The sequence below is a fragment of the Falco peregrinus genome, chromosome 4 (assembly GCF_023634155.1).
Source record: "Falco peregrinus isolate bFalPer1 chromosome 4, bFalPer1.pri, whole genome shotgun sequence".
NCBI lineage: Eukaryota > Metazoa > Chordata > Aves > Falconiformes > Falconidae > Falco > Falco peregrinus.
In genome coordinates this window covers 81141517-81156003 of record NC_073724.1, presented here as the reverse complement: position 1 = coordinate 81156003, position 14487 = coordinate 81141517, and the positions used below count along the sequence as shown (strand labels likewise).

Below are 14487 nucleotides of genomic sequence, written 5' to 3'. Positions count from 1 at the left end.
AACTTTCTTCCAAAATGTACTGATGGGAGAAGATAGAGACTCACGTGAACCTCAGTGGCAGAAGTATTCCACCATGAAGTTCAGTAGCAAGTCCTTTATTTCCCTTAAGGAATCCAAGTGAACACTCCCTATAATAACCATATATATATGTCATATATAGAAACATATGTATCCTACAGATGTCTTTACATCAGAAACACAATTGCCTCCATAACCTTAAGTGTTTTGAAGGAGCACAGATTATGAGACAGAATTCCGCACCTATCAGGTTTAGCCATTGAAGAGATGTAAATGCTAGCTATCAATCAACAAGAGGCTGTAACAATGGCTAAAAATACTCACAAAGGAAAGATGGTCTTCCTCTTACTTTTTCTGGTGTTTTAAAGGCTATATGACCATATAAGGCATAAGCTACAGTAGCTTATTTGATCAAAAATATTGTACAGGCAGATATTTAACAATTTTATACAATTAAAAAACAAATCACAGAATTTTCTTACTAGCAACACATGGAAGTCTAGGAGGTGCTAAGAATATCCTGCAAAATTACAAATAAAAGAAGTTGTATTAACACTTTATTTGCCTGAAAGGAATGAAGGAGAATGGACAAATATCAATTTGAGGCTAATAACTGTTTTACAAATCAATATCAATAGCTAGCCTCTTTCAGTTATCAGCCAGTGAGAATATCCAATTTAATTTTCTGGAGTTGTGAGAGGCTGCTATTTTAAAATGCTCCCTAGAACTTGTTTCTGTGAACCTGGGGGGAGGAAACAAAGGAAGGAAGAAAAATGTGACAGATGATCCTCCACATTTTATCAAATTCAGCTCAAACTAAAATGTTTTTTACTCACTTGACTCCCAATAATTTTACATATTTTTTAGATTTTGGAAATATAATCTCAATATCATCCTATTGCTTTTGTAAAGAAGTTAACATCAAGAACTTTTTCATCAAGAAATCTGTGCAGTTAACACCAAGAAGAGCTGCAGATGTTGTAAATCAGCAGATTTTCCCCAGTTTGAATTCAGCTTCAAATTTTGAATTGTTACTCTAAGAAAGGGCTCCATATATTCCTCTTGTAGCAAGAAGTGTGCATATTCCAAAACAACATTCAAGTAATAATACCAATATTTGTGCTCAAAAAATTTAGTGTGGCATTTTACAAAAGAAATGGCAAACTTATATCAGCTCATAAGAAACTACAGACACTACACACCAGCAAATCCTGAGAAATTCTGAATTACTCACTTTTCCCTCTATACAACAGAAGATGCAGGACAACCCATGCCAAGACTTTAAAACAAATAAGAAAAAAAAATTAAACAAATTTAAACCAAATCTCCCTCACAACTCACTAGCTGCAAAAGAAACAAGAACAAACAAATAATGGGTAACTTTTGAGACTGGTACAATTTAGACACCTTAATATGACTACAAATCAGATTTTTAACCACCTTCCCTGTACTTTCACACATAATTGATGGTACATACAAAACCTGAAAACTAAATTGAGAATGCAGGCCAAATCTTCCCAAGATTTTAAAGTCCTTTTTTTTCCCCCAGTAAGATCAATACAAACTTAATATCAAAATTACAGTGGCCCCAATGCTTCCCTGCATCCGTAGGTCCTAGGAATAATCTACACATGGTTTTGTATGGCTACAACAATGTTGCTTTATCAAACAATTTTATTTATTATTTGAACTTTTCATAATTGCATGACCAATGTAATAGTGCAGTAATGGCAATTTAAGGTGTCTTCTGTCAGTAATGGCTATTTTTGTTTCCAGAGAAAGCTTATAGCTCACTGGAACACAATCCATTACAACTAAACAATTGCAACTGTATTAGAAGGAACTTTTTTTATTGTATTTTAATTTTAAAGGAACAGTCAAGATGATATGCATTTTGCGTCTAGACAAGCACTTAAAATCTCAGTTAGGAAAGATGCTGAAGTCCCTCGTGCTGCAAATGTCTTACTGAAAGACGCCAATGGAAACAAACAAAAGATGCTGCCCTCCCCCCATACTTCAGTAAAATATGATAGCATCCATTCATTTCTTATCTACAGCCTGGGAAATATATTTCCAGTCAATGGAATTTTATCTCATGTAAATGAGAAATGAACTGATTAAATGCCCACATTGGTCTATTGGGATAAATAATTTTACATATGTTCCACCACAGGATGGTAAGTCAAAGCAGTAATAAAAGAAGAGGAAAGTAATAAATGATTTTGTGTGGTTTTCCTTCAGTGAAGACATGGACATTACAGAATATATGTGAGACAGCTGTACTTGAGTAGCAACTGAGGAAACTTCCGAGTGTAGATTTTACAGACCACCATGATATTTTGTGGGAGAAGTAACATCAAAAATTGAGGTATCACCTGTAACTCCTGTTAGATCTTTCACAACACGCTATGTCCATTTTGTCAGTTATATTCTGTATATTCAGTGCAATTAAATGGTAGAGTAAGAAAATACAGCATCTCCTGAAATAAATGAAACTTGAACTCAGCTATTCTTGAACTGAATTTACCTAGATGAGGATTGGTCCCTCAGGTATTATGTATCTGCCCTTGTAAAGAATATGTATAGATGAGCAGTTCTATTGTGTAAGTATGAACCCTAGCACTGATGAAGCAATCTTACTTAAGACTTGAAACCTGCACTTCAGACAGGTAGACTATGCCCGTAAAGACTTGCTGAATATAAATGGGTCACAGTTTTCATATCTTTAACATCTGTTGTTTATACCCAAGAAAACACATCAGGGGCAAGAAAATTAATTCCCCAATTGCTGTCAACCGAGTTAGGGAACAGCAATAAACAGCTTACTGTAAGCCTCTAGCTACAATAAAATTGCTGTCAATAAAGTGTGGCTGATATGGTTTTGCTGTGCGAGTCTCTTTGGAAGTGAAAATCTGAAATGGAAACTAAAAAAATCCTCCCTTGTTCATATATACAAAAGAACATTATCACAAAATTTCAATAGCATTAAATTCTCAAGATCCAGTTCTCACTCCCATATGTGGCACAAATTTATTAGCATTTGTGAAATTTTGGCTTTGCACATTTAGGACAGATGAGACTCTAGTGATCCTGAGAAAAATCTTTTGCATGGGAAACATTTAAAGAGAAAGGAAGCTTGCTAAGCTTTTACTGTCTGTATCTGTATACACAAAATGTTCCCTTCGCTAGTTTAGCATTTCTACTGTCACTATACAAAATGGTATTATAGCTTAGGGTTATGTTCAGATTTCCATTATAACCCCACGTTTTCACATGCTCTTAACTTTCTGAAAAATTCTTCTTTTCAGCTGAAATTTTCCATGCTTGGTCTCAGCTCAAAGATGAATTTCTTTAGACAGTTAAGCAAAATCTGTTAACCTATTTTCCAGTTACACCAGGATAGAAAAAATACACTGTACATTTTTACCATTTCTAATATTTTCAGTATAGATATATAAATACACATAACTAGAAAACAACTGAATTTTACATGCAGACATTTTTCCAGATGACTAGTCCTCATCCAAGAAGAATACCCATGCAAAGACATAAAACAAATTAAGCATAAAAAAAAAATAAAAATGGAAGTGTACTTTTTTATACTAAGCAGTAAAATAAGGCCACTGAAAATAATACCACACACAGAATTATGGAATGCTATGGTTACAGAATTTTAATATTCGCAGGTGACGTAGACTCTGCACTGCTGTTCCAATGCAGATTTCCATCAACTTATGCACCTTGAAATTGCCACTCTCAGCATATCAAATTAAGAGTCATTAATGTTTTCAGCTTTTCTTTTCTCTTACATAAAACCCAAAGTTACAATTTTAAACACTCTAGAGTAAGATAACATCAATTACATTTCCCACAGAAAGCTTAAGTGATGTGTATTGATCAGTGGGAGCCTGGCTACTCATTCCTTGATCAGGCAAGAAGTCCATTGACTGAAAAAGGAGTAAAGCAAGCTCCACAGAGCTTATGTTATTGACTGTATGATTAAAAATATACCGTAGTACGGAATGCATTTAATGTGTCAGTCAAGCCCCAGATCCTTAATTTCTGCCACAAGAGCACAGAAACAAAAGGACAGTGTTAACAAATATTGAGTTTTTCTGAATCTGGTAGAACTGTGAACATTTCCAAAATTTTTCAATTATCATCTTGATTCAGAAAAGTGCTTAGAGTGTGCTTATGGCTGTCTTTCTTGAAGACAACATTTGAAATCATTTGGACTTTAAGGATCTGCTTCAGTCTCACCACTTTAAATGAAAGTTAAGCACGTGCCTAAATGCTACTTGATTAGGAATGAAGGCTGAAGGTTTTGCTCATAACCCATACTGATACATATTTTAAACCTGTGTAATTTGTCACTGCTGTACTTCAAATCTGATTAAATGAAGTTGTTATAATTTAAAACTGGGATAACCACGGTAAATTGGCCCTAATTTCTTTTATTATTTAATCTATTGTTAATTTAATGACATTGAGTAGGAGTTTTTTCTGTTTGTTTGGTTTTTATAAGAGGCCTTTCACATAGAATAATACAACACGTCGTCTTCTACTGTATTTCTATGTAGCTGTTTGGTGTAATGACTTACTAATTTGAAGTGCATTTTAAAGTTCAATCAAATACTGAAAAGAACACTGATTGAGAAGCCTGCATAGATTTCAGTATTCTTTATGAGTCAGAACACTGATTTTGGAAGCTTAGCTATATAAGCTGGTGGTGTGCAACATCATTTCCATACTCCTAATTATGTGAATTAGCATTTAGAACAATCCCAAGTTCAAGTATTCAAAAATGCTCTTTTCAGAGCATCCACCAGGTTTACTGCAAGATAGGCACTTGAAGGAGGCTTTGGTTTTCATACTGGGTCCTTCTGAAACATCAGCTTGTGCAATTCAAAGGGACATGAGAAGACTTAACCACAGAATTTCCACTAAATTTATTGACGATTGCACAGAAATGGCCCAGCAAAGAAATATTAAGAAAATTGTATTGAACAATCTATTTTTGAATTCTAAAAGCCTTCTGAGTTAGGACCCAGTTCTAACAGATTTCTAGGGCCAAGCTCCCATTAAAAGCAACGGGATTTTGCTCGAATGAAGTCCAAGTGTGGACTCCAGGTCTCAGCGCTCTATTAATATTAATGTATCCACACGATAATTTGCATGTGTATTTACCTTGGACTGAAAGAAACTGTAAGTAAAAATGGAGGATGCTAGTATTTCTTAGATCTATATTCATCCTACATGTCTTCTTTTCCTAATGTAACATCCTCCACAATTCCCGCAACCTTTGCAAACCACATAAAAAAAATTGTCGAATATGTAGGCGACTTAATACAACTTCTAACATTAGAAACCGAAAAATTAATTACGCTAAACCTCAAGAAAACGGTATTGTGGCACAGAACTAAGTATTTCTTCCTAAAGGAATTTAAAAGAATGTTTTTCAGATACTGTAGCATTAGCACACACTACTATTCAATAAGATTTTTAAGTCTGAATGCTTTGCTTAAAAGCCATACTCTATCACAAATCTAAAAAAAGACCTATGAAAGTTATTTAACCCCTGTGCCAATGAATATGAGCTAAAACGCATCCTCATCTCAGGACTTACAGATAGAATAATAGGAATGCTGCTAATGATGACTCCTCCAGCCAAAAGTGACAAGGGGACATAAAAAGGTTATGTATGTCCTGTAACCTTATTGGGGAAAAAAAAGAAAGACACTGTCTCCTTCATCACAGAATAAAAATACACAAACTCAGTACAGACAACTGCCTACGTAAGAAAGAGTTATATATTAAATTACATATAATATTACAGCTTTTGCAGGGAGAAATCCAAATCATACGATACAAGCACCTCCTGACTTCAAAAAGGGTAAAATAAGACTTCAGTGGGATTTGAATCAGATCCATATACAGGTATAATGACTGATATTATCAATAAACCAAAACCAGTGTATTCAATGTCATGAACACAGGTAACTGAAAATACTACTACTACCAGTAGGTTTTGTTTGGGTTGGGGGGGGGTGGGGGTGGGGGGGGCGGTTTCTTTTTCCTGTGTTCAATGTCACTGTGCAGAGCTTGCACATTCTGTTGGGTAAATAATTTTGGGGGGTCTTAACTGCCTCTAGATACTGTGGGGGATTAAGTCTGAGTTTCCTAATTGAGTTTGGAAAGCTAATTTAAATTAGATTAACAAAATCTCAGAACAGAAAAGGAATGTGTGGGTTGGGGGTGTTACGTTTTGTAACTAAAACTGGGGAGAAAACTTCTGCCGAGTAACCACAGATCATGCAGAACTCATTCTAAAAATTTGTTGGGGTTTTTTCCACATTGCTTCTTTTTTTAACTTCTGCTGACAGTATCTGTATGGTGCTGCGTAACAGCCTGAAGACAGCTCTGGGAGTATACCTTTCTTTAAAGTCTTTAGAAAGGTTAAAGTTTTGTGTGAGTCTTCTGAGACGTTTTCAGTGTCCGGTTGTAGGTATGAGTTGTTTTAAAGCAGTTACTTTAGCAGAACTGCCTCAAAAGCGCTTGTTTTATTCTTAGCATCTTGTTAGTGTGACACCTTACAGACACCCAAAGTCAAGACACAGTTCTGGGAACATCACATTCCTCTCAGATAAGGCTAATGCAAGAGCAGGAGGATGACTTTATCCTAAACTTGGCTACTGTCAAAATCTTTTTGCAAAGACAAGCCTAAATGTGTCTCACTTGATTCTCTGGGATTCATATCCCTAATAAATTCAGACAAATAACCATCACTCAGAGAGCACAGCGCCAGCGGGAATACAAACGCGACTCCTAACACCTACCGAGTCGGTGCAGCGAAAGCGAAGCGCCAAGGAAGCTGCCTTGCAAACACACAAAACTTAACTACTGACCACTCCAGTGCAACTATCCTTAAATAAAAGGTTCTTTGGCTGTAGGATCAGCTCGAGCCTTCCCTCCCCCCCGCTTCCCCGAGCTGCTGCAGGGCTGGCGGCGGGCCAGCGCAGGCGCCACGGTACCGTAGTGCCACCTACAGGCTGCGCCGGCGCCGGGTGCCACGCCGCGGCGGCGGCAGAAGAAAAGCACCAATAAAATAAATTAGACAGCGCCGCATTTAAATCTTTATTAGCAAGGAATTATTAGACCTAAGAAAAACTAATGCTGGATTTGGTTGAAATATGAGATTCTCAGCCTCCTAATCCCTCTTCATATGGCGTATTTCACAGTTTAAAATGAGTTATGACAGATCACTTATGCAGTACTAAGATGAGAAAATATTTACAATGGGATGACTTTTTTTTTTTTCTGCATAATTCAGATGTATTCAGAGAACGCATTCCTTTCAAAAGTATGCTTTGGCCATTTTTTAAAGTATGCAACAAACTTTCTATGCAATACCAACTTTCATCTATTACAATAACGTAATTTTAAACTCAAAACAGAGGAAGACTTCCGTATGGCTTATTTATATCCTATTAACAAACCACGTGCTTCACAGATGGAGTAGCTTGGAAATTTGGCTGTCTTTGTTAGGGAATAAAATTAACCCCTTTAGTAACACTAACTTAGCAATGTTCCAAATCAGCTTGAACCGTAAAAGAAATTCAAGCCAACTCACTTTGAAATTTCAAACTGAATGTACATATCCCTTCAATCTTGAAACAGTCAGATTTTCTGACTGAAATTTAGCATATAAGGAAAGAGGTTTTGTTCTTCAATAACTTTTGTATTTGAAGAAATACTGGGGAGAAAAAAAAAAGTTTTTCTTTTTTTCAGTTTTCTTTATGCACATGTATATGCACTTGCACAGACGTGTAACAGTCCTTTAACAATCAGTAATATTCAAAACTCAAAGTATCGGTGGCATTTCACAAATGCATGATTAAGCCCCAGGTAAATGATAAAGGGGCCAAGTGTTTTTTTTTATTTCTTTTTGTTTTAGGTTTTGGCTTTTTTTTTTTTTGTTCCCCCCGTAATGTAACTAAATCAGACTGAAACAAAAAACCCCACAATATAGTGGCACTTTTAATACTGGTTGATCGGGCACTTGTATGCAGTACTTATAGACCAGTAAAAGTGCTCGTTTACCTGTCTGGTGTGTAAGGGGCCCTTTGTCTTGAAGCCTCCTTGGGAACTGCACTCTGAGGCACTGAAGTGATCTGAACTAGTGGAAGAGCGTTTGGAAAGGGTGTCACAACCACCAACAAAGGTGTTGTCCAACGGGAGTTCCTGAATCACATGGTGCTTTTTCACTGAAACTGGAGTGTCAGGTTTGAGATGAAAAGCAGACTGCGGAGAGGCAGATTTGTAATGCTTGGCAAGATCAGGACTGTTAGGCTTAAAGGTTGTTGGTGGTGCTGTGCCCCAGTCAAATCTTCCTATACTTTGCTCCTCCAGCTCCGCTGGAAGGCTTATTGTCCCGTTGATAGGTTCATGAACTGCATCATCAGGTTTGGACTCCTCAATGGTCACAAAGTTCAAAAGAGAGCTCTTCGGAGATTTCCTTTTCTTCCTTTTCTTTTTCTTGTTTTGCTTGTTCTCCTGATTGGGAGACATCCACTCAGCACCTTGCTTGCTCCTCTGGGCGGCTTTGAATCTGGACGCATGTCGACAGCGAACGAGAACCGTGACAAATATCACCACTATGACAACCATGGCACCTGCCACAATAGCGATCATGATCGTGAGATAGTCCTCATTTTGGTAGGGTTGGCTACTGTCCCCTATGTTCCGGTCCAAAGGTGTTTCCATAGTCCTGCGTATCAAGTCATAAATATAAGAGGCATTTCCAGCAGTATCGTTTACATACAAAAATACAAGCACAAGAGTATGCAGGGATTTAGGATAACCCAAATCACTTATGTTGACAACTAAGCGATGCAGCCCCACATCATTAGGAGTTGGTTTTTCTTCCAGAGTAATATTACCTGTCACCGGATCAATCCGAAACAAACCCTTGTTATTTCCGCTTACAATCGTGTACTTCAGCTCGGCATTCATGCCAGTGTCTATATCGACAGCAAAGACTTCGGCTACCACCGATCCTGGAATTGCTGAGAGTGGCACTAGCTTAAAAGAAGTATTAGAAGGTGGGTAGATGACAACAGGGCTGTTATCATTAACATCCATGACGTTTATGGTTACTTTCGCTGTTGAAGAGCGAGGAGGTTGCCCTCCATCCACTGCCTTAACATCAAAGGTGTAGGAGCTCTGCTGTTCTCGATCAAAAGAAACATTGGACTTTATAACTCCAGAGTACGGATCCAGCACAAAGTTTTCATTGTCATTCAGGATGGAAAGGGTCACTGCTTTATTTTCCCCAGCATCCGCATCGGTCACTGTGATCACCCCCACCGTGCTATACTTTGGTAAGTTCTCCGATACGAAAAACTGGAAGTGATTATGAGTAAATTTGGGACTGTTGTCATTTTCATCCAACACAGTAACAATTACAGCTGCTTGACTCTGCAAAGGAGGGGTGCCATTGTCTCGGGCTGTAACAGTGAAAATGAAACGTTCCTGCTCTTCTCTGTCAAAAACTCTGGAGGCTGTCAAAACTCCTGTCTTTCGATCCAGATCGAAAAAGGAGGCATTAGGGCCAAGCTGATAAACAATGTCTGCATTTTTCCCACTGTCTTCATCTGTGGCACTAATAGTTGTTAAGTATAGACCATGTCGGTTGTTTTCAGAAACTGACAGCTCAATTACAGGCTGGCTGAAAATCGGAGGGTTGTCATTTTCATCCTCCAGTTTAACTCTTACCAGGGCAGTCTGGTTCAAACTGGGCTTGCCAGAATCAGAAGCAACAATTTTAAAGCTGAATTCTTTGGTGCCCTCATAGTCCAACAAGGAAGAGGTCTCTAACAAATACTGGTTGTCGTAAACCGCCTTCAAGTGGAAGGGGACCTCTCTCTCAATGAAACAGATCACTTTGCCGTTCACATCAGTGTCCTTATCTGAAACTGTAATTAGGGCAATCTTTGTATTGATGGGATCTTTCTCAGATAAGTACACTGTGCCATTGATGGGACTTATTATGTACCTGAGGTCTATGTTAGGAGGGTTATCGTTTACATCAGTGACATTGATGGTAACAGTTGCCCGGGCTGGTGTAGAGCTACCATCACTAGCCAGCACTGTCACTTTGTGAATAGCAGTCTCTTCTCGATCTAAGGACCTCTGAACTGTAATCAGCCCTGTGGTGTTGTTTAAAGCAAAAAATCTTTTGGTTGCAGGGGCGACCTGGGCACCAAAAATATATCTGATTTCTGCATTGCTTCCTATATCTGCATCCGTAGCATGAAGCTGAATTACAGAAGTGCCTACGGGGGCATTCTCTGGTATATGAACCTCTACTTGACTCTCTTTAAATACTGGCCTGTTATCATTGACATCACTTACTGTGACTTGCAGGATGGCTGTGCTGGATTTCTGGGGGGTACCTCCATCCTCCACTTTAATTTTCATCACGTAGGTGTCCTTTTGCTCTCTGTCCAAGTTCTGCTGCACTATCAGCTGAGGCCATTTCTCTCCTTCTGGAGTTTCTACAATATCCAGTCCAAAGACACTCTGCCCGTTTAGCAACTCGTAGTGCTGAACGCCGTTGAAACCTGTGTCAGGATCTGTTGCTGATGGGATTGGAAAGCGACTGTTGATCAGAGTGTTTTCTGGGATGGAGATATTGATGACAGGGGATGGAAACATAGGTGCATTGTCATTAGTATCCTTTACAATGATTTTTATTTTGATCAGCCTAAAAAAGTCATTGGGGAGAATCACCACTTCAAGTTCAAAGAAACACTCGTTTTCTTCTGCATAGGAAGCTCCAGCACAGAGTTTTTCTCTGTCTATTCTGTTAGATGTCGTAAAGATTTCCCCGGTGTTACTGGAGACTTTGACCAGAGGGGCATCCCCTGCTTTAGACACCAGTCTGTAGACAAGGCTGGCACTGGTCCCCGTGGCAGCATTGATATGAGAAATGTTCAGGTCCTTTGGTATGTTCCCTATGGGTACGTTTTCAGGCAGCTCCTCTCTAATAGTGTAAATAAGTTCTTGAGCTATAGCAGAATCCAGCCTTAAACAGGCAATCAAAGCGGCCAACAGGTAAAAATCCCTTAGGTTCATGATAATGTTTTTAGGCTCTTTTCCTGGATTTTAGGATTTAAAGGTTTCCAGAGAGGAATGATGCGCAATTTGCAAGAGGAGGCATGCATGGACTGCAGGATGCATTACATCTCATTTCTTATTTGGAGACAGCACTGTCAACACAATGATACAGAACAGCATTATTGGTTTTTTTTAGGCATGACAAATCCACGATCTCCAACTACTACTTGGTTTTGCAATGCACACATGCAGCAGTACAAATTCCTACTGCTCCCCTTTACAAGCAATCCCTCCGGACAAATGCACCAATATCTTTTCAGCTGCATTTGCACAGAGTGAGAATGGAAATAACTATTTGCAGGATTAAGGGTAGCTACCGTTTCAACACGTACTTTCTGAAAAATTTCTTGGTACACTGTGTAATCCATAACATGCATTCCCCCTCTACCCTCCTCCACCCAGTCATTTGGTGCAAGTGAAAAATCTTCCCGCACTACTTCTGGATTCTAACTGCTATGTCAGCTGCCAAATGTAATTTGTTGTTTGCTTCCGTACATATTTTTTAGCTGTTACTAACCAGATTTTTCTCTGCTCCTTGTGCCTTGCATCCCTCTCTATAGCTATCGTACTGGGAAATAACCACCCAGACATGCTGCTGCTGCAGCAGTCGTCACTGGCTACTTCACATCCCTGTTAACTGATGAGACAATAACAGGACTTACAGTTTCCTAGACTCTCAGCTCAATGTTTCCTCTCCAGATGTTGGATACTTCTTCTTCTGTGTAATAACCTTAAACTTTGTTTGTTTTTAAACACTGCCTAAATCAGGAGGCTGGAAATTCCAAATGCAACTTAGGAGCAGCCAGCATGTTTACAGATTGGGGAGGGGGGCGGGGGGAATAAATTTTCTGATGACGAGGGGAGGAAAAAAGGTGCAGCCTTTCCCCATTGATACTGATCTCCCTTCAGGATGTTATTAGCAGCTGCCACACATAAATACTGCAGACTAATAATGCAGGTGTAAAAAAAAAAAAAAAAAAGAAAACCCGACAGACACTTCTGTTTGCATGCTCTGCTAACCACGAATTGCCCTGGTGCAAGGCTGCCAGCAGCACCTACAGTTTGGCAGAACCGGGCAGCCCCCAAGCACTAATCTTATCTGCATTAAGCTGCACGGTAGCTGATGCCCGTGATTACTTCCAGCAGAGTGATGCAGGTAGGGATGCAGAGACAGTGAGTAGGTGAGCCTTTGCTACCAACACCAACTGAATCCAAAACACCAATTCTTATTCTTTGCCTAGACAAACATACTGTGTGTTGGCTTTTTTCTTTCTTTCCTTCTTTCTCCCCCTTTAAATGAAATGCATCACAGTGTATGGGTAACTTTGCACTTACGTTGGTTGTCTACCTTTGACGATCTGCTGCAGCTAAGCAATGATCTGTTCCAGCAGATACAGCACAATGCATCTGGTAAACCACCAGTTTTGGAGAAATCAGCAGCAGCTAAATGCTTCCTCCTTGAGATATGTGTTGCTTCAGGGTGGCAAATTAGCAACTCCAGTGAACAAATTCACAGTTCTGTCGTTAGTCATCCTCTCCACGTTTCATTTCTATTAAGCGGCGATCCTTTGGGTGTTTAATGTGCACGCAACAACCCAAACAAACAGCAAGAAAAACGCCGGTGCACTTCTTTAGACCGGGGGTATTTTCCACTCTGCACTGCACACAATTTCCATCCCTCTCTCAGCAGAGCAGAGGCAGCTACATGAAGTCTGCAACTTCTTACTGGAAATGACAAGAGTTGGTCTGGCGATGCTTCTCTCTCCTTCTTTAGCTCTGGGTTGATAGTTGCCCGTAAAAAAAAAAAAAATAAAAAAAATAAAAAAAAAATCCTAATGGGTTATTGCTTTAGTGACGGGAGGAAGCGACGGCGCTTTCCCTCCTCCCTCCCAGCCTCTCTCCCTCACACACGCTCCCTCCTTCTCTCTCTCTCTGAACTGAAATTCTTGATATAACTCTCAATAAGCCCAGAGGGAGGGTGTGCGCGGCGCTAGGCCCCCCCTTCCGCCGCACCGCATTGGCCCGCGCCGGCGGGGGCGGTGGATGGCGGAGCGCGGCGCTGGCATTGGCCGCCGGGCACGTCGCTCCGCGGGCCGGCCGGGGGGCGGGGGGCGGCGGGCGGCGCAGCGGCTCCGCGCCGCGCGGGGGGGTGGGGGGGACGCGCGGGGCCGCGGCGAGGCGAAGGGGGGCGGGGGGCGCGGGGGCTGGCGCAGCGGGCGGCGCGGCGGGGGCTCCGCGGTCGGGGGCGCAGCGCCCCGGAGCGGGGGGGGGGGGCAGCCCAGCGGGGGGGCGCGGCGGGGGGCGCGGAGGCGGGCGGAGAGGGGCATCGGGCTTGCGAGTGGCCTCGGGGTGCCCTGGAGAAATGAGCATGTGCTGTGGGCTCGCGTTGGGGGGGGGTCGGGGGTTTCTTTTGTTTGTGTGCGCGGGGGGTGCCTGCGAGCGCGCCCCTGGCGCGGGGGTGCGGGGAGCCCCGGCGCGCAGCGCTGGTGGCCGCGCAGGGTGCGCAGCGTGCGCGGCCTGGCACGGGCTGCTGCCCGGCGCCGCGCGGTGCCGGAGGAAACACCCTGGCCCGGCCCTCAGCGCGGTTCGGCTTTATATTTAATACATGCCTTTTCATCTATAATTCACGCTGCTCAGACTCCAGCCCTGTCTCGGCTCCCATTTATGCCTGCACACCTTTCTCCTTCCCCTTCCCGAAGGGTCAGCCGAGATAGTTGCCGAAGGAGGGGGAGAGCTGCTCTGCTGGTTTGGGGTTTGTCTGCTTAAACATTGAACTGGAAAACATTCCTCTCTGTGGTTTGATAAATAATAAAAGTGATCGTTGCACCTTCCCCGTAAATGACACGGGTAGATTATCCAGCTAGCCACAAAGCAGCATCACATGCCTGGAAGATGGTGTAATAAAGTGCCAGTGTATGGCGATATGAGTGACCTCAAAAGTGTGACAAGAAGATGATTATAGTGCATTATATATAACGCATTATATGTAGTGCCTTTTTCAACGTTTTCTGGAGCATGAATGAGCCTTCATTTGACTCTGCCTTTATTGCTAGCTTTTCTCAGCTTGAACTTGCAAGCCATATGACACAGTACCGATCCGATTTAGTATGCCCAGGTATGTGGCCACACTGGCTGCTGGTTTTGGTTAAGCCTTTCAAATATGTATGCACACAAAAAGCAAAGATGACATCAGCATTTGACTTTTTCTATATGCGGTACTACATCTAGATAATTTACACATTTTCAGTTCATAGCACTGGCCAGCTAAAGATGTGAGTTTCTACCTGGAAG

At 41.2% G+C, this 14487-nt stretch overlaps 1 protein-coding gene across 2 annotated transcripts in view; it reads right to left on the bottom strand.

Annotated features, from left to right (window-relative positions):
* PCDH9 (protocadherin 9) overlaps positions 1–13097 on the bottom strand; it is a 182028-nt gene extending 168931 nt beyond the window's left edge. Inside the window, exons 1-2 of one of the 2 annotated variants that reach the window (XM_013305305.3) lie at positions 12532–13097; positions 8119–11288 (exon numbers count right to left, since the gene is read on the bottom strand). In XM_013305305.3, the coding sequence (XP_013160759.3) occupies positions 8119–11154 (3036 nt within the window). In that variant the 5' untranslated portion in view covers positions 11155–11288; positions 12532–13097. Of the gene's footprint in view, positions 1–6184; positions 11289–12531 lie in introns of those variants that run through there. The other variant, XM_055802523.1, reaches the window with a different exon arrangement.
* Between the last annotated feature and the right edge of the window lie 1390 nt (positions 13098–14487).